At 35.3% G+C, this 27,218-nt stretch overlaps 1 protein-coding gene across 1 annotated transcript; it reads left to right on the forward strand.

Annotated features, from left to right (window-relative positions):
• The first annotated feature begins 9,346 nt into the window (after nucleotides 1–9,346).
• On the forward strand, nucleotides 9,347–26,911 carry LOC124096822 (NXPE family member 1-like). The gene is made up of 5 exons (XM_046450831.1): nucleotides 9,347–9,445; nucleotides 19,454–20,187; nucleotides 21,944–22,005; nucleotides 25,817–26,029; nucleotides 26,376–26,911. Exons 1-5 carry the CDS (start codon nucleotides 9,347–9,349, stop codon nucleotides 26,909–26,911), a joined length of 1,644 nt encoding a protein of 547 aa, XP_046306787.1.
• The last annotated feature ends 307 nt before the right edge of the window (nucleotides 26,912–27,218 follow it).

Below are 27,218 nucleotides of genomic sequence, written 5' to 3' on the forward strand. Positions count from 1 at the left end.
AACCCCATTGTGTACATATACCACATATTCTTTATTCATTCATCCAGTAATGGACATCAAGACTGATTTCATAATTTGGCTCTTGTGAATTGTGCTGCTGTAAACCTGGATGTGCATGTATGACTACAGTATGCTGAATTTCATTCTTTAGGATAAATATAAAGAGGTGGTAGATCTGGATCACATGGTTCCCTTTCTAGTCTTTGGAGGACTCTATGTACTGATTTCCATTGTGGTTGTACAAATTTACAATCTCACCAACAGTACAAACTGTCGCATTTTCCAAAATCCTCTCCAGCATTTATTATTATTTGTATTCTTGTTGACTGCAATTCAAACTGGAGTGATTAAAATCAGAGTATGTTTGATTTGCATTTCTCTAATTTCCAAAGATGTAGAACATTATTTCATGTTTGCTGGACATTTTATTTCTTTTTTTCTTTTTTTTATTTGTTGTTTTTAGATATACATGACAGTAGAGTGTATTTTGATATACATATATGGAGTACAACCAATTTTAATCACATTCTTATGGCTTACATGATGTGGAGTTATACTGATCATGTATGCATATATGAGCATTAGAAACTTATGTCATATTTATTATACTATCTTTCATATCCACATCCTCCCTTACTTATCTTTATTCCCCTTGCATAATCCACTGAACTTCAATATTTCTCCTCCCTATCCTCCCTGGCTATGAGATACCATCCTCATATCAGAGAGAATTTATGGCTTTGAGTTTGGGGGATTGGCTTATTTTACTTAGATGATATTCTACAGTTCTATTCACTTACCAGAAAATGCTATAATTTCATTCTTATTTAAGGCTGAGTAATATTCCATTGTATATGTACCACACTTTCTTTATGCATTTTTCTATTGAAGGGTACCTAGGTTGGTTCCATAAGCTTGGCTATTGTGAATGCAGCTGCTATAAACATTGATGTGGCTTCATCCTTGTAGTATCCTGATTTTTATTCATTTGGTTTTAAGACTAGGAGTGGGATAACTGGGTTAAATGGAGGTTCCATTTCAAGTTCTCTAACGAATCTCCATACTGATTTCCAGAGTATTGCACCAATTTGCAGTCCCACCAGCAATGTATGAGTGAATCTTTTCTCAAACATCCTCCCAAAAATTTATTATGATTTATATTCTTGATAATTGCCTTATTTCTTCTTTAGAGAAGCATCTGTTTAGTTTATTTTTTTCATTTATTTAATGGGTTATTTGGTTTGGGAGTTGTTAGAGTTTATATATGTTCTGAAAATTAACCCTCTGCCAGAAGAGTAATTGGCAAAAATTCTCTCTCACTCTATAGGTTCTCTCTTCATCCTCTTAATTGCTTCCTTTGCTGTACAAAAACTTTAATTCAATGCCATCCAATCTTTTAATTCTTAGTATTATTTCCTGAGACTAAGGAGCCCTTATGAAGTTCTTGCCTGTGCCTACATGTTGATGTGTTTACCATACATTTTCTTGGAGCAGTTTCTAAGTTTCTGATCTAATTTTGAAGTCTCTGATCCATTGAGTTGGCTTTATTGCAGGGTGAGAGGTATGTATCTAGTCTCATTCTTCTACATATAGATAACCAGTTTTCCCAGTGACATATGTGAAAAACATATTTTGGGGGCACCTTGGTCAGGGATAAGCTGACTGTGTCTATGTGGCTTTCTGACTATCTTCTATTCTGTTTCATTGATCTATTTCTGCTTTTATGCCAGTACCATGAAGTTTTTGATACTATAGTTCTGCTGTGTAATTTGTAGTCAGGTATTGGGATGCCTCCAGTCACTTTTTTTTTCTTTAGATGGGCTTTAGCTATTCTGGGTGTTTAATTCTTACAAAAGAATTTTAGGACTTTTTTCTAGGCCTGTGAAGAATTTCATTGTTATTTTGATAGGATTGCATTGTATCTGTGTATTGCTTTTGGTAATATAGCCATTTTAACAATATTAATAATCCTTATCCATGAATATGGGGGGTGTTTCCATCTTCTAGTATCTTTTCAATTTCTTTGTTCAGTGTTCTGTAATTTTGCTCATAGAGGTCTTTTTCCTGCTTGGTTAGATTTATTCCTAGTGTTTCATTTGTTTGTTTGGAGGCTATTGTAAATGGAATTGTTTTCTTGATTTCTATTTTCACCAGATTCATTATTGATATGTAAAAAAGCTCTTGATTTTTGTATGTTGATTTTTTTATTCTGAAAATTTGATTAATATATCAGAAGTCTTCTGATAGAGCTCTTTTGAGCTTCTAAGTATAAGATCATGTCATCTGCAAAAGAAATAACTTGACTTCTTCCTTTCTTTTATTATTCTGCCTTATTTCCCTGGCTTCTTTTTTCTTTTTCTTCTCTCTCTCTCTCTCTCTCTCTCTCTCTCTCTCTCTCTCTCTCTCTCTCCTATCTCTGTCTCTATCTCCATCTCTCTATCTCGGCACTGGGGATTGATCCCAGGTGTGCTCAACCATTGACCCAATCCCCATCATTTTTTTAGTTTTGCTTTTTAATATATTTTCTTTAGAGACAGGACCTTTCTAAGGTCCTCAGTATCTTCCTACGTTGCTAAGTGTGCCTTTGAACTCATGATCCTCCTGCCTCAGCCTCCCAAAGCACTAGGATTATAGCATCATCACTGTGCCAAACAAAAAATTCCATATTATATTGAATAGGAGTAGTGAAAATGGACATCCTTCTGTTGTTCCTGATTTTAGAGAAAAGAATTTCAGTTTTTCCCAATTTAATATGATGTTAGCTTTGGATTTATTTTATATACTGTTTTTAATGTAGAGCTAACTTCTTTCTATACTTTGTTTTTTCAGTGTTTCTGTTATGAATCAGTACTAAATTTTGTAAAATGCAATCCCTGAATTTATTAAGATGACTGATTTTTGTCTTTAATTCAATCTATGTGGTTCATTTCATTAATTGATTTATGTATGTTGAAGCATCCTGGCATCCCTGGAAAGAAACAAAACTGGTCATTTTACACAGTCCTCTTAATGTGTTCTTGAATATGATTTTCTAAAAAAAATTCTTAAGGACTTCTGCACCTATGTTCATCAGGAATATTGGTCAATGTTTTTTTTTTCCTTCATGTTCCTTATCTGGTTTGGGTATCAGGGTGATATGGGATTTATAGAATGAATTTGGAAATGTCCACACCTTTCTTTTTCATGGGATAATTTCAGGAACATTGGCATTAAAGTTCTTTAAAGATCTGTCAGAATGCAGCTGAGAATCCATCTGGTCCTGGGATTTGCTTTGTTGCAAGTTATTTATTACTGATTCTGTCTCATTACGTAATGTTGGTCTGCTTAGTTTGTATACATCCTCTCAGTTCAATTTGTATTTTCTTCTACATTTTGCCACTTATTAGAATGTAAGTTTTCAAAATGGTCCCTAATGATCATCTGAAGTCTTTTCTCCTTTTTCATGCCTAATTTTATTAATTTGAGTTACTCTCTTCTTTTTGTTTAGTTTGGCTACGGTTTTACCAATCTTGTTTTTGTTGTTGTTGTTGTTGTTCTTTCCAAAGAACCAACTCTTAACTTCCTTCCTTTGTAGTTTTTAAATTCTCTAGTTCATTAATTTCTGGTCTGAAATTAATTATTCACTTTCTTCTAATATTTTTGTAAATGGCTTGTTCTTGTTTTCTTATGGCTTTGAAATGCTGATTCATTAGAGAAATTAGGATGTTTACTTGGAATCTTTCAAATATTAATGTAGGTGCCCCTAGCTACAAACTTTTGTCTTGGAGAAACACACATGAATACAGTTATCTCACAGTAGACAGAGGTGACAATAACATAACATTAGAGAAAAGATAGGCTCTTCAACAAATGATGCTACAAAAACTGAAAATCCATTTGAAGCAAAATTAACTTAAACTCTTATTTCTCACCCTGCACAAAATTCAACTCTAAGTGGATCAAGGACTTAGTCATTAGACCAGAGACCTTGTGTCGAATAGAAGAAAAAATAGGCCTGAATCTACATCATGTCAGTTTAGGAACCGACTTCCTCAATAAGTCTCCTGAAGTTCAAGAAGTAAAATCAAGAATCAATAAATGGAATGTTATCAAACTAAGAAGCTTCTTCACAGCAAAGGAAACAATCAAGAGTGTGCAGAGCCTACAGAATGGGAGAAAATCTTTGCCACCTGCACTTCAGAGCATTAATCCTCAGAATATCTAAAGAGCCCACAAATTTAACACCACAAAACAACCCAATCAATAAATGAGCAAAGGAACTGAACAGATACTTCACAGAAGGAGAAATTTGATGAGTTAAAACATATATGAAAAAATATTCAACAACTCTAGTAATTAGAGAAATGCAGATTAAAACTACACTCAGATTCCGTCCTACTCCAGTCAAAATGGCAACAATCAAAAATCCAAGTAAAAATAAATGTTGGCCAGTATGGGGGAAAAAAGTACATTTATACATTTGCTGTTGAGGCAGGAAATTGGTACAACCACTATGGAAAGCAGTATGGAAATGCCTCAAAAATACTTTGAACAGAACCACTATTTGACCACTTATTCTGTTCTTTGGTATATATCCAAAGGATTTAAAATCAGCATACTACAATGTTTATATCAGCTCACTTCACAATAGCTAAGCTACGAAATCAATTTAGGTGCCATTCAATACATGAATGGATAAAGGAAATGTGATATATACACACTGATGACATTTGCCAGTATGACCTTAGCAAGTAAATGGAAGTATCTGGAGTCTATCATGCTAAATAGGTAAGCCAATCCAAAAAAAAAAAAACCAAAGGTCAAATATTCTCTCTAATATATAGATGCTACCACGCCGATGTGGGATTAAGTTCATTGTATTAGCCAAAGGGGAATAAAGGTAAAAGAGGGGGGGATAGGAATAGGAAAGATAGTAGAATGAATCTGATATACTTTTCCTATGTTCACACATGAGTACACAATAATGAATCTTCTTCACATCATATACAATACAACTAAAAGACTGGGACCCTAATTAGAATAAGATAAACTTCATGTATGTATAAATATGTCAAAATATACTCAACTATCATGTATAACTAAAAGAAAATTTTAAAATATTTTTTAAAGTGTATTGTCCAACCCTCATGTGTTCATATAGTTTCTGTAGATTTTCTTAGTACTTTTTTTTATTTCATTCCATTATGATCCATGAAATGCAATGAATTATATCATTTTTTATATTTGCTAATAACTTACTTTGTGGCATAAACTATGATCTATTTTGGAGAAGTTTTCATGAGTAGCTAAGAAGAAAGTGAATTTGGCTGTCATTGGGTGAAATATCCTATAAATATCCATTTGCTCCATTCGATTTATAATATTTTGTAGGCCTGAGAGTCTTTACTGAATTTATAATTGGATAGCCTATCTAGTGGTGAAAGAAGTGTTGAAATCACCTAGTATTATTTTATTGGGGTCTATCTGCATCTTTGAGTATGTCTGTCTATGGATAGGATTTCAACTGAACTCTTTATTTGATTTATTGTACTTTTCATTTTCCAAGATTTCTATTTGGTTCTTTTTCAATATCTCTGACACTTTATTGAACTTCTCATTCATGTTCTGTCCTCACTTCCTGAATCAGCTGTCAGCTGGAGTGGCCTGGAAAAGCTGGTTGAAACAGCTCTCAGCTTCCCTTTTCACCAGTAAAAGGGAAATACTATCAATTGAAGTTTTGTCTATACAAACTATATTCATGCACTCCCAGGGTGGGGCTGATGCATGTTTCTAAATGGGAAGTTCCAGCAGCTCGGGTTTACCTCTGATTAGAACTCTGGGAAGTTTGTCAGATGGTATCTGTCCTGGAGAGATTAGATCAATACAATGCTATAGACAGGAAGATGCCGATCTCAGGGTCTCCAGAGTGTTCTACTCCCAGGTCAGGATAACAAACCCTCCACAGGTCTCACACTCTCCATCACCCATGAGTATGGCATTCCCAGGCTCAGCCACAGTGTAATCATGGCTGCCTCATCAGTTCCCTGACCCTTTTCAACTGAACACATGAGCCACCAGATTCAAAGTGAATCAAAGTGATACTCCGTCCTATATCGCTGACCTTAATCCCCCTGGGTATAATCTTCTCTGTAACTGTCTCAATCATGTTCTGCTAGGTACAGACTAGTCCTCATGACAGGCACCTGCCCACACAGGGTCTCAATACATACAGAGGTCTCTTGGGTTTCCTACAGTAGCCAGCTACAACATGACCACCTCAAGGTGGCTCCCGCCTCAGTTCTCAACTTTCTAGTTGAGAAGCAAGGATCACTGACAAACACCAAGTCTCTATGCAGCCTCTGATTCAGCTAAGTTCAGGCTGCTTTTCAGTTCTACAGATTTTTCAATGCCAGATTTCTCTACTTTCTGTTACCCTTTTTCCCTCTGTGGTTATCTGATCCAACTGTCACAACCAGCTTGGCTCCATCATACCCTTATTTGTCCTTTGTTCAAAGCACCTGAATTCTGAATTCTGGGTATGCATGTCCAATATTGAATTTTAGTGAATTCCTCTATTTCTCACCTCACTGAGAAGCAGTATTTCCAATGCCTGAATCCCAATCCATGGAACAAATAGAAAGTGCAGCCTCCCTCTAATCTGCCATTTGATCTTCCAGATGAGAATATATTCTAATGTGATCAATGAACTTTCAGAGTCCTTAGAGTAAGGGTGTTTAGACAAATCTGATATCTTAGATAAAAAGAAAATCTATATCAGCTTTCAGCCTTTGCCAATTTCCATGATGAAAATGTATCCATAATAGAAGAGATTGGGAAAAGATGCACAAAAGAGACTTTAAGTCTAAGCTAACATATAAGTAAGGCTTGGCATTGCCTCTGCCAGTAGGAATTTTTAAGTGGATAGTTATTGAAGACACTTGATAAGCAGAATTCAAGTGAGGGAATAGAATCTGAGTGAGACTTTGATTTAGGAATAAATCAAAGGTACCAGGCTGTACTGTGATTTATGATTTCTCTGGTTTAGTCAAAAGTGGTCTGCATTAGGATTTCCGAACAGAGAACAGATGCTGTTGCTGTGACAAAATGCCAGGGGAAAACAGTCACTTATCATGGTAAATCCCTTTAAGCCAAGCATCTCAGGAAGCTGAGGCAGGAAGATTGAGAATCTACTCTAATTTTAGCAAGTTAGCAGGACCCTGGAAAATAAAGTGATAAAAACACCTGTGGATGCAGTTCATTACTACACTACTGTTTGGCTCAATCCCCAGTACTCCAAACACCAAAATAATAACAATAATAATGAAGGAGGAGGAGGAGGAGGAGGCTAGCACACAGGAATAAGTTATTATCTAAAACTACTAAAGAAAGATCAGTCTGCACTCAAGCACAGACACAAATAATGAATAGAAATTCTCCAGCTTTGCCAAAGAGGGAATTGGAGGGTATGGGTGCAGGGAGGGAAGAGGTGATGACAATTTCAGGCAGCAGATGCATGCAATGACTCAGAAAATGGAGGAATAAGGCTTATTCAGAGACCAACAAGAAACTAGTGTTTCCACTAACATATTCTAATCCTCATGAATGTTTATGTAAATCATTTTTGGGTCAGTTTATCTTTAGTATATTCCACAGTATCTGACACATAGTGGGTAAATACTCAGTGACTATTATATAAGTGAATAAACAGAGTAAGGTTAAAAACCTAGGAAAAACAGAAAGAGAGTCTAAGATTCATCAAACTACAAAGGTAATCATGTTTCTTTCTCTTTTTTTCCCAGTACTGCTGAAACTTATCCATATGAACTACATTCTAGGTACATAAAAATGAATCAAATCAGTTATTGAAATTCATGCAGTATGGAATTCACTTAGAAGTCAGAAAATCTGGTTAGGCTCAGAATGGGTGGGGGTGAGAGGTGCTAACAGAGCCATTTGACTCTGATATTTTGCTGTGTTGAACACGCTATATGAACATTTTAAGAATATATGAAATTTCAGTAGATGGAAGTTAAATTTGCTCTAAAAAGCATAATTCTGCTTTCAAATTATTCATTTAACAAATATGTTTTTCTGTCACTGTGCACACAACACTGAGGTAGACACTGCTCTACTTCTTTAGTAACTGGAAGTCATTGATGATCAGAAAGTAATCAAAATATTGCAATGCAGTGAGTGACACAGACTGGAGGTTGCTCCATTCTGTTCCCTTCTCCTGTATTCATTCATTTCATCCCAACACTCACCTGGACCGAGATCTCACCTTTACATTTTTTCCCACATTATGCTTCAGTAACTGGAAGTCTCACTTCAATCATAAAATGATTGTTATGAATCATAACTGTGCACTTCATCTTGCTTAAAAAATTTCTCCTTGGATTCCCCAAAAGTTAACCAGTTATAATATAAATTGACCATTTGTTCTCTGACATGCATTTTGTGGGGGATGTACCTGTTTCCTTCTGCACAACTAGACTCAAAAGAAACTTTTGGGATTCAACTAATTGAATCCACTGTCACACAGGGCTTTTCAGACAAACTGGACCCCACTGGGGATGTGGTGAGGAAAAGAGAAGGGGGACTTTACATCTCAGATCCCAAAAACACCATTTAAAGGATAAAATGTAACTTCTGTTCCATGACCACTTTACAATGGAGATGGTGGGGATGAGCTTCTCTCCTCCCTGTCTCTGCTTCCCACCTTCACCCCCCTCACTACCTCTTTTCATCTCCTTTTCGTTCCTTTTTCTCATGTAATACATAACCTTGTTAAATCACCTCTTTCCTTTTACACAGAATAATTTGGTCCAAAAGGATTTTACATTTCCAAATTTCATACTTGGTGCTCAGCAAAACAAAAGTAACCTGCCCTGCTTACCTGCCCAGTTAACAGGACCAACTTTCTTTAAGGGTGTTTGTAGGTTGTGTTTTGTAACATACACATATTATTGTGGTCCTTTCAGCTATCCCAAGTCGTCCACTAATTATAGACTGATGAATTAAATTTTCTGCTTCTCATTGCAATGGTGGTCTGTGGAATGGTGGTAAGTGCTCCAAATGAGAAATTAGAATGTGCAATGAGAGAATGTAAGAGAGGCAAATGCCTCCCATTTCAAGGTCATGGAAGGAGGAAGCAACAATCCTAAATAAATCTTGGATAAGAAATAGCCAACAGTTGGGCAAAGGGGTTGGTGCTGTGGGCTGGTTGTTAAGAGATAGAAAGAAAGTGGTCAGCAAGGGGGGAAAAGTCTCAGGACAAATTGCAGGTGAAAAATAAAACAATGTGTACAGAAGGACTCACTTTTTGAATGATTCTGTCTCATGCTTTGTCTTTCTTAGGTCTCTCATCATGTCTTCAAACACAATGCTTCAGAAAATGCTGCTGGTGTTGATATCTCTTTTAGTCATTGCCTGGATAATGTCTACAATTTCTCAAAACTCCACAAAGGTACTAAATGTTTTCTCTAGTTTGGTTTGAAACCTCCACGTGTGACCTGCATCAACTCAGAACCTGTAAATCAGTCCTTCCCATTCCCTTCCACTCCAACTCAGCTTTCTTCTCTCCTTCTCTACCTCACTTCAGAGGGACATTGTCTCCATTTTCTCATTTCCCATTCATCCTCAATGCAATCTAATCAAATTCTACCATTTACATGCCCCAAAATGGCCCTTGAGATGGTCACAACCTTCCATGTAGCTAAATGAGTACTTATCACCAAATCAGGTGCATATATTTATTGACTATATACTTACAGTTTGCCATTTTCTTTCTATTTGTCCACAATCTATTTTTCATGCAAAAGTTATTTTTAACGATACATTTTCCATTGTTACTTCTGGGATTTTTTGGTTGATTGGTTGGTTGGTTGTTTTTTGTTTGGTTTGGTTTTGTTTGTACTTGGGTTTGAACCCAGAGGCACTTAACCACTTATCCACATCCCCAACCCTTTTTTGTATTTTATTTAGAGATAAGGTCTCACTGAGTTGCTTAGGTCCTTGCTAAGTTACTGAGGCTCACTTTGAACTTGATCCTCCTGCCTCAGCCTCATGAGCTGCTGGGATTACAGGCATGCACAATGATGCACGGGTGTTTCTGGTAAATTTTAATCAGAAGATTTTCTGCTACAAGTTTACATAGGAATCTACTCATGTTTTCTTATATTTTCGTTCTGCATAATTTCACTGTTTGATTTTAAACATCTGATTCACTTGAATTTTCCTGTGAAATTATATGTGACATTGACCTAATTTTGCTTTTGTCTATGACTATTTATTCTATTCCACTTAGTAAAATTAAATTTAAACCCCAATGATTTTGAATGCAGCTTCTATAGCATACTAAATTTCTGTATATAATAAAGTCTATTTTGATTCTCTATTCTGTTCCACTGCTTTTTTAATCATATCCCTATCCTTCCCTATTGTACTTATAAAGATTTCAGAAGTAAATTTTAATATCTAATAAGGCTCACCCTACCAACACACATCATCCCTGATATCTTATTCCCCGTAGTTTTCTGGCTAGTCTTATTTATCCTTCAAGTGAACTTTCTCATTGACCTGTCTGATCCAGAAAACTCTTAGGATATTTTTCTTTCATTGGATATATAAATTAACTATATAAGAAACAATAGCTTCGTGATGTTTTCTATCTAATAACATAGTTCCCCATCCAGTTGCTAAATTTGTTTCCTGAGTTTTCCTCATGTCAATATTGGACACATGTAAAATGTATAACTGAATATCTCACTGACATTATGCAAACATATACCATATCAACTGTTCCATTTGACCCTCTCTCTGGTTTTGTCTGCATATGTAAAAACTACTGATTTTTATACCTTAAATGTATTACCTGACTTTTTGCTAAGTTCTTCTATTGCCTGTAGCCATTCTTCCATTCTTACTTTGGAGTTTTCCATAAACTACCATTGTATCTAGAAAGAAAGACCATTTCACCTCTTATTTTCCAATTCCAATGACGTATTTGCTTTCCCTTGTCCAGTCACATTAGCAAATACCTCCAGCCCAATGTTAAATAGTAGTAGAACGCGGGCAGTTTACTTATCTCATGTAGACAATTGGGGGAGAGAGAAGGAATGGGATAAGGTAAAAACAGTTGAATGAACCTGAACTAACTTTCCAATGTACGTATATGAATAAACTACAGTGAAACTCACCATTATGTATTTCCACAAGACACTGCTTAAAAAACATAAATAAATATATCAGTAGAATAGATAAAAAGAAATGGGGGAGGAAAAAGAGGTAGGGTAAGGGTCAAGACTGGCAGCTGAATTGGAACAAATCATATTCTAAGCATTTATAAGTATCTCAAAATGAAACCTAATGTTATATGTAACAATTATGAACTAATAAAAATCATAAAAAAGAATACTGTTCAATCTCCATGTGCTCATAGTGTTTCTGTTATTTTTCTTGCTGTTGATTTCTTGGTTTCATTCCATTATAATCTGATAGGATGCATGGGATCATATCAATATTTTAAATGTATTTTATAGTTGTAGTTGGACACAATACCTTTATTTTCATTTATTTATATGTGGTGCTGAGGATCAAAACCAGGGACTCACATGTGCAAGGCAAGCGCTTTATGTCTGAACTGCAACCGCAGCCCCTCATATCAATTTTTTTAAAATATTTTTTAAGCTTTCCTTTATGACCTAGAATATGGTCCATTTGGAAAAAAATTCATGAATTGCTGAGAAGTTAAATTCAGCTGTTTGGAGGTAAAATATTCTATAGATAACTTTTAGATCCACTTGATTTATAGTATCATTTAGATTGGAAATATCTTCATTGAATTTATGTTGTGATGACCTATTGGTGATAAAGATGTGTTAAAATCACCCAATATTTTTGTGTTGTGGTCTATCTGAGATTTAACGTCATGGAGAATGTTTTTTTAATAAAATTGGATGTGCTGATATTTAGGGCACAAATATTTACTATCATTATATCTTCCTGTTGGATTGTTCCCTTTAAGAGAATGTAGCAAACTACTTTGTCTACTCTGATCAGTTTTTGCTTAAAATATGCTTTGAGAATATCTATTCCTGCTTGTTTTCAGGGACTATTTGTGTAGAATATTTTTTCCCTCCTTTTACCAGCCTGTGGGTGTCTTTGCCTATAAGATGAGTCTTTTATATGAAGCATATAGTTGGGTCTTGTTTTTTGATCCATTCTTCCAAACTGTGTCTTTTCATTAGTGAGTCAAGACCATTAACATTCAGTGTTAGTATGGATATGTGTTTGTGCCATCCTGCCATTTTGACTTTTTGCGATATTTGATACTGTCTTGATTCTTGTTTAGTAGATTACCCTTTTACTGATCTTTCTTTATTTGGGACTTTGGGGATTTGTTTTTTAATTCCTCTAGGTACAGTTTATCTTTGAGTATTCTTTAGAGTGCTGGTTTGGTGGTGATGAATTATTTTTCTCTATTCTTTTCATGGAAGGTTTTTTATTTCCCCCACAAATTTGAAACTAAGCTTTGGTGGGTACAGTAAACATGGAACGCAGTTGTTTTCTTTTAGATTTTGGAATATCTCATTTTAGCCCCTCTTTGATTTTAGGGTCTGGATTGAGAAATCAAAAGTGAGCCTCTAAGTATGACCTGATGTTTTTCTCTTGCTATCTTTTTCTGTTAGGCATTTTGGATACAATACATCTTGGACAACTTCTCTTCTGATTCAGTCTGTAGGGGGTCCTGTTTGCCTCCTACATGTGAATGTCTCTCTCATTTATGATATGGAAAACTTTTCTGTAACGATCTAATTGAAAATGTTCTTAATGCCTTCAGCTTGTATCTCTATGTTCTCTTCTATCCCAATGATTATCAGGTTTGGTCTCTCAATGTTGTCCCACATTTCTTGTACATTCTAATCATATTCTACTATTATTTTTCTTTATTTTATTCTGTGTACTCAAACTCACATGTCCTGTCTTCAAGACCTGAGGTTCTGTCTTTAAGAGCCGAAGTTCTCTTTTCTATGCATTATAATCTGATGGCAATGCTTTAAAACTAATTTTTTAATTGATTCATTCATTATCTTTCATTGCTACAATTCTGACTATTTTCTTTTTCTTTCTTTTTTATTTGTTCTAAATATTTATACATGATGGCAGAATGCATTTTGATTCATTTTACACAAATAAAACACAATTTTCATTTTTGTGATTGTATACGATGTAGAGTCACACCATTTGTGCAATCCTACGTATAACTAGGGTAATGTTGCCCATATTATTCCACCATCTTTCTTACCACCATTCCCCCTCACTCCTATCTAATTCAAATTTCCTTCACTCTTCCCATGCCCAGCCCCCCCAGTATGGATCAACATCCATTTATGAGAGAAAACATTTGGCCTTTGGTTTTGGAGGATTGGCTTACTTTGAGTAGCAAAATATACTACAGCTCTATCCATTTACTTGCAAATGCCATAATTTTATTCTCTTTCAATGATGAGTAATATTCCATGTATATGTATACCACAGTCTCTTTATCCATTCATCCATTGAAGGGTATCTTATGTTGGTTCCAGTTTAGCTATTGTGGACTGAACTGCTCTAAACTTTAAAGTGGCTGTGTCACTGAAATATGCTGATTTTAAGTCCTCCAGGTATAGACTGAGGAGTGGGATAGCTGGGTCAAATGGTAATTCCATTCCCAGGTTTATGAGTAATCTCCATACTGCTTTCTAGAATGGTTGCACCAATTTGCAGTGCCACCAGCAATGTATGATTGTATCTTTTCTCCCACATCAACACCAACATTTATTGTTGCTTATATTCTTAATAACTGCCATTCTGACTGGAGTGAGATGAAATCTTAGTTTTGATTCACATTTCTCTAGTTACTAGAGATGTTGAACATTTTCTCATGTATTTGTTGAGTGATTGTATATCTTCTTCTGAGAAGTGTCTGTCCAGTTCCTTATCCCATTTATTGATTGGGTTGTTTTCTTTTTGTTGTTAAGTATTTTTTTTTATTTCTTTATATATCCTGGAGATTGGTGCTCTGTCTAATGTGCATGTGGTAAAGATTTTCTGCCACTCTGTAGGCTCTCTCTTTACATTATTGTTTTCTTTGCTGAGAAGAAGCTTTTAATTTGAATCCATCCCACTTATTAATTCCTGATTTTATTTCATGTGCTTTAGGTGTCATGTTAAGGAAGGCAGGACCTAATTCGACATGACAAAGATCTGGACCTACTTTTTCTTCTAGTAGGCACAGGATATGGTCTAATTCCAAGGTCCATAATCCACTTTGAGTTTTGTGCATTATGAGATATAAGGATTTAATTTCATTGTGTTGCATATGGATTTCCAATTTTCCCAGCACCATTTGTTGAAGAGGCTATCTTTTCTCCAATGTATGTTTCTGGCACCTTTGTCTAATATAAGATAACTGTATTTATGTGGGTTTGTCTCTGAGTCCTCTATTCTGTATCATTGGTCCACATGTTTATTTTGTTGCCAAAACGATGCCATTTTTGTTCCTATTGCTCTGTAATATAGTTTAAGGTCTGGTATAGTGATCCTCCTGCTTCCCTCTTCTTGTTAAGGATTGTTTTGGCTATTCTGGGTCTCTTATTTTTCCAAATGAATTTTCATGATTGCTTTTTCTATTGCTATGAGGAATGTTGTTGGGATTTTCAATATTTTTATTTCTTTATTTGACTAGTCTTTTATTTACTGCATTTTCTCTCCTAATCCATTCCTTAAATCTTCTTTAAGCTCATCTAACATTTTAAGAATCAGTTTTTCATAATCTTTCTCTGGAATTTCATCCACTTTTGTATCAATGGGATCCTTTGTTGGAGTGTTCTGAGTTTTGAGGGAAGCTTTGTTTGGCTATTTTCTCATCTTTTCAGAGGTCCTGGACTTGCACATCAATTAGGATGAATTCCACTTCCTTTTTTATGTGTAGGATTTTTTTTAATTCTAACATTTCTATATGTTTTTGATATATGTGTAGGTGTTAGGGATGGGGGCACCAAACATTCCACTCTGGTTAATCCTCCTTGGATCCTGGTTTTTGTTTTAATAATTTTGTCTCCCCATCAATGAGTGCAAAATATGTTTAGGCTCAGATGGGGTAAGATCTTGTGTTGGGAAAGATTTTCTTTTGCTTTGCTAGATTATAATAATTCCTCAGTGGAATCTTGATGTGTCACAATCACTTTTCACCTCCTTTTAGATCTAGGGGTAACAAAGAAGAGCTGTAATGTCATTAACTGATGTATACAATGATATGTCTGGAGTCCACTTTGACATCTCTAACATTATTGCCACGTCACTAAGAAGCTATCTTCTCCCTTTGTGATTCTGATGCTGAGAGTCTGCTGTAAGATGCTCAACCAGAAATTTGAATAAAGTTCTTATAGTCTAGGATTTCCCCTTTCTTCCACATATGGTTCATGAAAGGGAGAAAATGCTTGTTCTGATTTTAAGTGTCCATCTTTGTCTTCCAACTGCTGTAGAGTTAACTTCATTAAAACAGGAGATTTTTCCTTGATGGCTCATTCTTCCAGGCTTCAGCTTTCTGTCAAAATCTGCCAGCTTTTGTACACTCTCCTTATACTGCGGGTTGTTGTTTCAGTATTTTTGCAGAAATATTTTATGGTTTATGACTTTTTTTCATTTGCTCCCCACTCATACTCTTAATCTCCTTTCCCACAGGTACATATTTCACACTGTTTATTCCTCAGAGTATTCCAGTTTTTACTGAATACATATATATAGGTGTATGTGTGGCTTTGAAAGATACATAGTGATAGGATAGTGTGTGGTGTGGTGTTTAATTTATATAGTTCTCATTCAAATTTCCTTCTGAAATCCAACCATATTGCTCTATGTAAATCTAATTCATGATGTATAGTTCATTAGAGATCATATATTCCACTGTATAAATATACAAAATTTAGCTTGTAAATGAACTGTATCCATTGTTTTTCCAATATACCTAATAATATAATAGACATTTTCGTATATGTTTTCAATATATACACTTTGTTGATTTTTCTATTAGGTTCACTGATATATATTTTATTCTGTTTAGTAATAACTTTTATATTCTGGGTAATAATTTCTGTGTTTAGATGATACATATATTTTAACTCATTTTTTTCTGATAGATTTTTTCATAATGTCCTTTATCAAAATTTTCATTTTGAAGTAATTGAATTGAGATAAATGCATTTTCTTATATTTTGCACTTTGCAGGATATTTTGTTTTTTGCGGGGGGGGGGGGAGTAGAGTACCAGAACACTGAGCCAAATCCCCAGCCCTATTTTGTACTTTATTTAGAGACAGGGTATCACTGAGGTGCTTAGTGCCTTGTTCCTGCTGAGGCTGGCTTTGAACTCGAGATCTCCTACCTCAGGCTCCTGAGCCACTATGATTACAGCATGTACCCTCATGCCCTGCTGCGACTAGCAGTCTTATTTATGAAATACTTACTAATTTTAAGTCAGAGAGAAGCTAAATTTCTTTGTAATGCATTTTTTATCTATGATATCCCTATTTTGATCTTTTATTCATTTAGACCTTTAGTATGCAGCATGGGATAGAAATTTCCAGATTGTTTTTTCAATATAGTAAACAATTATCCTGGTACAAATTACTAAATATAATTTTATGATTCCTGATTTCACCACTAACATACTACACCGCCATATATAAGCAGATCTGTTTCTAGGGGAACCTATCCTATTTAATTGTTTTATTTGATATTATATGGATATGACACAATTTGTTAGTATAATTTATGCTAGGGTTAGTATTTTTTAAATAGTTTCTACTTTCAGACTACTATTTCACAAAAAGTTTTAGAGTTAAGTAATCAGCTTCCATCTCTCCCACTAAAAAGAATCCTCCTAAAAATTTGAAAGAGTTTCAAAATTGTATTTAAGAAGAAATATCAGGGGCTTTTTGTTTTTTTAATACTTATTTTTCAGTTTTAGGTGGACACAATATGTTTATTTTATTTTTACGTGGTGTCGAAAATCAAACCCAGTGCCTCACACATGCTAGGCGAGCGCGCTACCACTTGAGCCACATCCTCAGCCCTGAAATATCAGTTTTACATTAATCAGTCTTACATTTCAGAGTTGAACAGCTTTATATTCATTCAGGTATTTTTAAATATTCTTAAGAGTTTTAAAATGCCTCCATCAAATCAGAACTTTTCTTCTATTTCATTTTCTAATAATTGTTTTGTATAAATAAGTACTAATGGTACAATAAATTTATTTTGCTTTCAGCTCCTAGCTGATATCTTATTTCCAGTAATTTTCAGGCTCAAGTTTTCTTTGTGTACAATCACATCTACAGAAAACAAAATAAAGAAATGATTTTAAAAGTCATCAGTAAGCCTCTTCAATTACAATTCTCAAAACTCAAGGTTTTGTTTTTGTTGGTTGGTTGGTTGGTTGATTGATTGGATTCTATTGCTCTGGACCTCTAACATGTTGAACATTAATTCAGGTGATGGTGGCCAACATTCTTGTCTTCTTCCTGACTTTGAAATTTTTTATCTGTACTTATTAAACATTTGTGTTAAATAAATTTTAAAGTATATTTAATAATTTTTTAACAGTGCATTTCCCATCAAATATGTTTGAAAACAATGAAAAAAATCACAAGATTTGTCTTTAATCCATTAAGATATAAACTATACTGAAAGATTTTTCTCCTGGGCCCATCTTTACAATTCTGAATGAATCCAGAAGCAATCATGAAAAATACACAAACAAACATACACACAACTCTTTAAAGTATGTATGTTTTTACATATATTTATATAAATGTATGCATCTGTGGAGAGAGAATTTAAAGGTCATATTCATGAGTGTAAACTTTCAGTTTTTCTATATTGCATCTATAAAGTTTTAGCATAAAGTGTTTCCTCATTACACAAGTTAATAATATTTGTACTCACAAATAAAAATGCCTCAGCCTGTAATTTTAGGAGGTAGACAAAATGGAAAAAATGTTTTCATCAGGTTATATTATTTGTATTTTATAGATTGTATAGCTACTTTCTATTCCACTTCTCTATCTTGTAATGTGTATACTAAGGTCTCATTTTATGCTTTTATAAAATACAAATATACACGAAAGTATTCTTGCTTAGATTTTATATATTTGTGTCTCTATTTCTTGCTTGGTTTAGCCAAAGGTTTCTCAATTCGCTAAGTTTTCTCAAAGATTGAACTTAGATTCCCTTCATCTTTATTTTAATTACATATCATTTCTTGGTTTCCAGTCTCTTTTGGTTTACTATGCCACTGTGTTACCAATCACCAAGGTTTTACTGACAGAGCAGTCAGTAAAGGATTTTTTGTACTGCTGAGATTTAAGCTCTACATATGTTCTTACATGTGAGGTAGTTGACAAACACTGATCTATAACTAGTGTTTTCAACCTTATATGAACACGAGATGTCTGTGAAGTGTTTGAAAACCACATCCTCCAGGATTATACATTTAGTACCTATGGTTCAGTTGACCTGGACTGCAGCCTGAAAATCCGTATTTTGAGAAAAGCTTGGCATTTGCTTCTGATTATCAATAAGATTCAGAAACTACTGAATTTGAGCACCTATAGAACACTGTCCAGTGACAACTAAGGTTGTTGGGATTCCTAAATGAGAAGTTAACAGATGTTTATGTGGTTTGGAGAAAAGAAGGAGGTATTCAACAATGTAGAGAGAAGAGAAAGTTTTAGTAAGTGCAAGACATACAAGAAAGGAAAGTCATCACCAAAAAACAAGAGCAGTTAGTGTTGTCAAAATAGAGTTCACAGGAGGAAGTGCAGAACTAGGCAGAAAAGACAGGCCAGAGCATAAAGTCCTATTAAAATTGGATTTTATCCCAAGAATCATGAGAAGACATCAAAAGGGTTTAAGAAGGAAGCAGATGTGAGTTGAGTTTTGCTTTCAAAGGGCTGATAAACTACAGGGGGAAAACTAAAGGGAGAGAAAGCAGGACTGTCCTCATGAAGCCTGAGAACCACTTCCCACTAGAGGAGGAAACTACAATCCAGGAGAAAAATGGTGGCAGCTGGAACCATGATAAGCTGGGGAGGAAAAGATGGTTAAACATGGGTAAAACTATGCTGAGGAGGAACCAAGAAATGAGCTATTGGGAGCAGGGTGTATCTGAAAAGGAAGAACAAGTGAACCAGCATCATCTTCTTAGTCATATGTATTACTTGAGATATAAATCTAAGATTGAGTATGTTTATTTATTATTGCTAAGACATTCTCCAAAATATAGACCTAAAGTGTAAATGGCTTTATTTTATGCAGAATTATCAGAAAGTTTAAATAATATGGATGATAATAGGTGAGCTCAAATTTGCTATAAGTAAAAATTACTGGGAACACATTTAATGAATAGTATGTCTTGTTTGTTATCATTTCAGCTTTGGTCTGCTATATATGTACCCATCAGCTTAAGTCCCTGGAATATCTCCACAAACTCTTTGTGTTCTGAACTAAAGATGAGCCCTGTAAAGACACCAACAGAAACTGAGCTGAGAATAAGGAAGATTCTAAAAACACTAAACCAGATGATCCCGCCCAGACCTTTCACCCATGTGAACAGCACCACCAGTGCCACACACAGCACAGTCACCATCCTCAACCCTAGAGACACATACTGCAGGGGGGACCAGTTGGACATCCTGCTGGAAGCCAGGGACCACTTGGGACACAGAAAGGAATATGGAGGGGACTTTTTGAGGGCCAGGATGTCCTCCCCAGCCTTGAAGGCAGGCGCCTCAGGAAAGGTGACTGACTTCAACAATGGCACCTACCTTGTCAGCTTCACTCTGTTCTGGGAGGGCCAAGTCTCCCTGTCTCTCCTGCTCATCCACCCCAGTGAAGGGGTGTCGGCTCTCTGGAGGGCAAGGAACCAAGGCTATGATAAAATTATTTTCAAAGGTAAATTTGTTAATGGCACCTCCCAAGTCTTCACTGAATGTGGCCTGACCCTAAACTCTAGCAGTGAACTATGTACCTACCTGTATGGGAGAGACCAGGAAGCCTTCTACTGCATGAAGCCTCACCACATGCCCTGTGAGGCTTTGACCCATATGACCACCATGAACCGAGAAATTTCTTATCTTTCTGTCAAGGAAAAAAGCCTTTTCCATAAGTGAGTATACTTTTCAATACAATGAGAGGTGCCCTCAAGCAGAGCTTCATTGCCCGTCTCAATATTGATCCTCTCAGATGATTCCTCCCCTCAAGTTTATGGTCAGATATGTGATATGATATTTTCATAGCACCCCGTGTTCATGACTATACACCATAGTTTGCATTTTGATTGATATAGTTACAGAATGATAGTTACACAGGGAGAATTCAATAATATATATGCCTATACATCACTGTATCAATCAGGATTGTTACTATAGACACACATCTTACAAAATACACTCTATGAAAAACTATTTTGCTATGTGTTCATAGATGTTCCATTCAAAAAAACAGTTTCCTTATAAATGTATGATAATTTCATGCTACTTCACCTCCCATACTGTATTCCATAGATTGTGCCTCTTAAATATCTTTATTATTCATGCTAATTTTCCATAAGCCTCAGTCCACTTTTCATTCTACCAAAATCTATTCTCCTACCCATGGAGACTTATTTTCCCTACATTTGGCAACAGTGAAATGCTAGATTCTGAGCAATTACACTCTTTGCACTTTTCAAAGTCAGGCTTAGAATTTTTTTACAGAAGTTTTAAAAAATATTTGCTTAGAAGAAATAAGAATAAACATTGAACATGGAAAATAACATATTCCAGGTGCTTACACAGTTTTCTGGTTGCTTATGCATATATCCTGATCTATAATGCATGACTTCTTACAAATAAAAAGCGCAGTTGGGTTTTTTTTCCTTCCTTTTTGTGTCCAGTGATGTAACTCGCCAAATATTTTTCTCCCCACTAACCATCTTTATGCCTAAATCCCACTAAAGACTACTTATCCTTTCATGTCTCTAAAGAGACATCCCTAACATAGAACAGAGTACTATTTATATCATTGTATATATGTTGTACTAGGCACCTGAGTTTTCATCCTTCCCTTGGCCCCTTCCTGCTTGCCTCCATTTATACACACACATACACAGGAGATTAACAGTGGGGTTTAAGGAAGAAAGATTCTGGTAGTCTTTCATTAAGTGGAGAAAAGAAATGTAGTGTACAAATAGAGTGTACATTTATTCATGCTTCAGGTTGAACATTACTTTCTGCTAGTCACATTATTTAGGGTATAATACTGCATACATACGAATACATTACCTTTCTTCAGAAAGCACATACACCAGAAAAAATGAAAGTAAACAGCAGAAAACATGCCTAAGGAGAGGAACAGGAGCTCTATCATGAGGAGTCTAGGTGCCATGTCAAGGAGCCTGGACTCCTTAGGTAAGTGACAAGAAGACAATCAAGGGCTTTAAACCATAATGTGGTTGCATTTGCAATTGGAAAGGGTGCTGTGGAGGGCATGTTGAAGAAATTAGGTGGGATAAAACTGAGGCTGGCCAACTAGAGGCTCACAATAATTCAAGAAAAATATTATATAAACTTAAATAGGTGATATGGAAGAGGATGAGGAACTTGAAGATTTGACACATTTTATAAATCTAAAATTCTAGGACACACTATTGCATGTGGCAGATGGGAAATGCTGCCCTGGACTTCAGGTACTCTCTATAGAATAGAAAGCCTTCCAAAATCCTAATTCATTTATAATACTAAATATATACAAAATTTATAACAAAAGTAACAGTTTTCAGTTATTAAAAATTGAAAATTATCCTTCACTTACAAGGAAGTGATTCATGTGGCCTGTGCTATGTGGACACACAATAGGCTAATCTATGGTCTTATTTTTTGAAGGTCCAAAGTTGGAGTTGAAATGATGAAAAACCTTAAAAATATTGGTGTCTCCCATTGCAACAGTAAGTCTGCTTTTTTTCTGTGGTAAGTGTATGTGTCATGTGTCTTATGCAGAGAAAAGTTATCAGTGTTAACTCTATTAGTTGTAGATTTCCAGCAACATAGTTAATTCCTAGCAGGTATGTGTGATCTCAGTCTTTTTGGACTTCATAGAAGAAATCATTCAAGGAAATTAGTTCAAAGTTTGTTTATAGCTGATTTCTTCTTGACTTATGGGAGAAAATATTAGTATCCTACATTCAACTCGTAGTCTGAGGTGCTGTACAGATGTCTGTGATGGGTACCCATGGCTTCAGATCAGGAACACTCTGGCTTTGGTTTCCTCATCTCTGTTGGCATAACCTCCAGCTCTTAGTTGATGCACTTAGCAATTTCATATGAAGCTTCCATCTTATTAATTGATTCATTGGCAAATATAAATCAGTGTTACACATGAAAGAATAATATTTATGCTTATTTATACCTTAGCTTTAAATAATTGTGTATAAAGCCTGTTAGTGGTAAACTTAACAACTCGTGATTTATTTCTAATATTTGTTCACTTCTTCAGCAATTATTTACTTAGGGTCTAATACGTTGAGGCATTTTGAATCAATTGAGAAAAAAATAATACTTAGTAAGTTTGTGATTGAAGAAAATTTAATCTACCAACTCTGTGAAGAAAGCAAAATGCAGGAGTTATGTTAACATTAATATTTGAGTAAGTCCTGAAGAATATCTGTAGTCAGAGAATGAGCTGAAAGAGAAACCACATAAAAATCAACGATAGAGTTGTCAGATTTAAGTAAATAATATAAGAAATTAGCTAATTTTTAGTAATTTATAGTCACCTATGTATTTATACTTTGAGATAAAGAAAATGTTGAATGAGACATACACTAAAAAAGCCTTCCTTGCTAGAATTTATTTAATTCTCTCACCTGGATTCTTTAACATGGTAATTTTTTGTTGTTGTTGTAGTTTTGTTTTTTGTTTTATCTGATATCTCCTTTCATGAACAAAATTCTCTGGACCCTATTCAATAGGCCAGTGTGGTAAACACATGGGGTGATGAATCTAGAAAATAGGAAGAATCTAAATCATGGAAGTTCTCAAGGGCATGCTGTACATTTCAGTGTTTATTTGGTAGACTTTTGAAAACTCCAGAGATCCACTGAGGAAAGAGTAGTATGCTCCCCTTTGTGCTTTAAAAAGCAAATTCATAAGTGAACAAAAAGAGTATGAACTTCACAAAGAGAATCTAAAATGGTACTAAGGGACATAAAATATATATGTTGAAGAAAGTATGCTGCTTCTGAATGGGATGACTTCATATTGAAAGATGTCAATTTTCTCTCCATTAGTTTCTTCTTGTTGCTATAACAAAGTGGCTTTCAATAAAACGAACATATTCTCTTAGTGCTACTCTTCCAATGCCCAATATCAGTCTCACCGAGCTCGTCAAGGTAGAGCAAACCTGTATACTTTTCTGTAGAGAAGAATATGTTTTGTTGCCTTTTTTGCTTCTACAGGCCTTCCTTCTTTGTAACACCATCTTCCTTATCAAGGCCACAATGGTGGGTCAAATACTCAGGTTACAAGTTTCTGGTCTACCTTCTGCCTTCCCTATTTCAATTTTGAGAATCAATGAACTTAGACTGGACCCCTTCCTCCAGATCATCCAAGATTGTCCCCATCTCAAAGTCTATACACTTAGTCAATCTGGGGAAATTCTGTCTGCAATAGAAGGCAACATATTCACAGTTTTGAGTAATTAGGACCCGAATATATTGGGGGAGGCACAGTCTGCCTGCTTCAATCTCTAATCAAAAAGATGAGCAATATTAACCACATATTGCTCAAAATATTGAGTTTATACTAAAATTAAATTATGTAATAATAATCATGAGGAAATAAATTATCTGATCTATAAATATTATACAAGTTATACTTTTCAATAATAAGCTCAAAAGCTATCTTTGTGGATATGCCCATACATTACCGGGATGGGGAATACTTGGTAATTGGGGATGTTGAGTTTCTAGGATTATGGCATTCAAGCATCCAGAATGTTGGGTTATCAAGCCTCCTAGAATACCAACCATGTCACAGTAAATTTCCAACATGATTATAGGATTAGGAAAACTCCGTTTGGCAAAAAAATCATCAGGATTTGAGAACTTTTCCAGGTGCATTTTCTAATTCTGCCACCAGCACCATTTGCCACTTTGTCCTCAAATTACAAATACACTTGTCCCTTGATATTCATGGGGGTTTGCCCTGCAGGACCCACCAGGGACATCAAAATTGACACCAAGCATCTTGGTGTCAATTTTGATGTCCCTGGTGGGTCCTGCAGGGCAAATATATATTAATTTATATATATAATCTTGGTGTCAATTTTGGTCACACACACACACACACACACACACACATATATATATATAGACATGGCATTTGATATAAAGTACAACATCCTCACATCCTCCCATATACTTTATATAATCTCCAGAATACTTGCACTACATAATTCATCATAATTGCTTTGTAAATAGATGATATGCTATTTTATTAGGGAATAATTGAAAGAAAAAATCTGTATAAATAAAATAAGATTAAAAAATTTCCTAAATATTTTCCATCCATGGTGGATTGAATCCATAGGTACAGATCTCATGGATACAGAGAGCCAACTTTACAGTACTGACATGTAAGAAAATACTATTTTGTAGACACAGGCAATCAGACTGCAAGGCCTATGAGAAGCTAATTAAGGAAGGTAAAGCACAGACTGCTAGTAATCCTCCATTATCAATTCCCTCTTCCTCTTTAGAAGATAAACCATTAGTTTAGCTGAACCCCTGGCCACCTTTCCTTGTGGATATTTATGGTCACATTACATTTTTTTCTAGGAGTATAAACAGGAATGGTATGGGAAATTTGTAACACCTTTAATGGCAAAACAACTTGCCCTCCTCATACATTTGTCTCCATCCTACTAGCTGAACTGTCAATAAAATGAAGCTCAGTAGAGTGCTAACCTAGCATGCAAAGGCTCAGGGTCCCATTCCTCAAACTACAAAAAATCAAAACAACAAAAAGAACAAATAAAACTAAGATATGAGGCAATGGCTCAGCAGTGGTGCAGCAGCATAGAGCTTGGCAAGGAAGCATGATGTCAGACATCTGAGGACGTTTGTTATAGCATGGCAGAGTTGGTGCTCTGTCACATGGGGTACCTTAGAAGACAGACCATTAGAGAGCCTGCCATTCTAGGAAAACAGGCTGCAATGGCTCAGAATATTGGTTTCTGTGGAATACTGCAAATCACCTTTAGCAAGGTTCTATTTAAAAAAAACAAAAACATTAAGTCAAGGTAGGTATTTCATAGTGTTGAAGGTTTTCAAAATATGTACATATTATCTTTTAAGCTGTTTTTTAAACCCTGGAAAATTTACACTTCCTTCATTGGTGGAAAAAATAAAAATAATTCAGTAACAAAGACACCAACAGGTAATTAAGTAACACCATTCAGATTAGAAAACAGAATTAAGTCACTACAAAATCAGAGGAATGGCAAAGAATGAAAAGGACATGGAGACTTAGCTAATGACCACAGGTGGGAGAAAATGAACAGGGAGGAGTCAGCATGACTCAAAATCTCTCAGAAGAATAAGTAGCAGTGCCTAAAACAAGCTGGTGAGCAAAATAATACCCCTAGTAAGAGACAGAAGACATAGGAGGAAAAGAGAAAGAGATCAGGAAAGGGAAGGCCCAAGAAAGGAGACTGATGTTTAACACATGCCACTAACACCACAGGATCTCTGCTCCCAGAGAGTGAAAAGAGCACAGAGAAATGCCAAACTGGAATGAAGATTCCCGTCCCTGGTGGATACACTTTACAAGGAAGGTGGATGACAACATTTTGCGACCAGATTCAACTAGATACAAATAAGATCAATGGCTGCTTGAAAGGAAAACTCATTTACCTCCTGGGAGACTCCACGCTGCGTCAGTGGATCTACTACTTACCCAAAGTAGTAAAAAGTATGTGTTTACTTTATATTCTTTTGGAAATTCAGGCTAATCATAAAGTACATTTAGTGAGGTCTCAAATCTCACTTGGGCTGGGGTTTTTTATTATTTCATTTAGCTTTCTAGAGTTGAGTCTTAATTTGAAATCTATTTTTCATAAGAAATGTTGTTCCTCTTTATAAACTCCAATGAAAATTCTATACTTTTATTAATATTTCACAAGTGTAAATTGGTAATTTATTCTAGAAGTTACAATGCTCCCAACAAAAATAGTTCTGGTAGGTGTTGTAAATGATATTGTGAATATTAAAAATCACTAATATCACTTTTTAGTTAAAATATCTGTTTGTTTAATCAGCACTGAAATTTTTTGATCTACATGAGACTGGAATTTTCAAGAAACATTTGCTTCTGGATGCTGAAAGACATACTCAAATTCAATGGAAAAAACATGGCTATCCTTTTGTCACTTATAGTATCTATTCCGTGACAGATGAAGGTTACATCCCTCGGGAAATTGACCGGCTATCAGGGGATAAAAACACAGCCATTGTCATTACCTTTGGCCAGCATTTCAGACCTTTCCCCATTGACGTTTTCATTCGCAGAGCCATCAGTGTTCAAAAAGCTATTGAACGACTATTCCTAAGAAGTCCAGACACTAAAGTGATCATTAAGACAGAAAATATCAGGGAGATGCACTTAGAAACAGAGAGGTTTGGAGACTTCCATGGTTACATTCAGTATCTTACCCTGAATGACATTTTCAAAGATCTTAATGTGGGTGTCATTGATGCCTGGGACATGACCATTGCATATGGCACCAATAATGTCCACCCACCTGATGTTGTGATTGGAAATCAGATTAACATGTTCTTAAACTACATTTGCTAAAAGCATATATATACAAAATCACTTTGGACCAATTTACATATCTCTTGTGTATTGTCCACAAACTCTTATTTAAGTATTAAGAAAATTAAATTTAAAAGAATGTCCATATTATTTGTGGGACACTTACAGACAGTGAGAATGGAGATGGGATGCAAATCCCAGAGTGTGAGATGTGAAGAATGACCATATCATGCCTGGAGCTTGTATGTGTGTAATAATAAATGTTTATATATTTTAGGCATGGTTGAGTATGATTTCAGTTACTCATGGCTGAACAGAAAGGTAAAAGGGGATAAATCATGATGTT

This window comes from Marmota monax, unplaced genomic scaffold (assembly GCF_021218885.2).
Source record: "Marmota monax isolate L192 unplaced genomic scaffold, Marmota_monax_Labrador192_F-V1.1 WCK01_AAM20220418_F8-fsc00602, whole genome shotgun sequence".
NCBI classification, from domain to species: Eukaryota; Metazoa; Chordata; class Mammalia; order Rodentia; family Sciuridae; genus Marmota; species Marmota monax.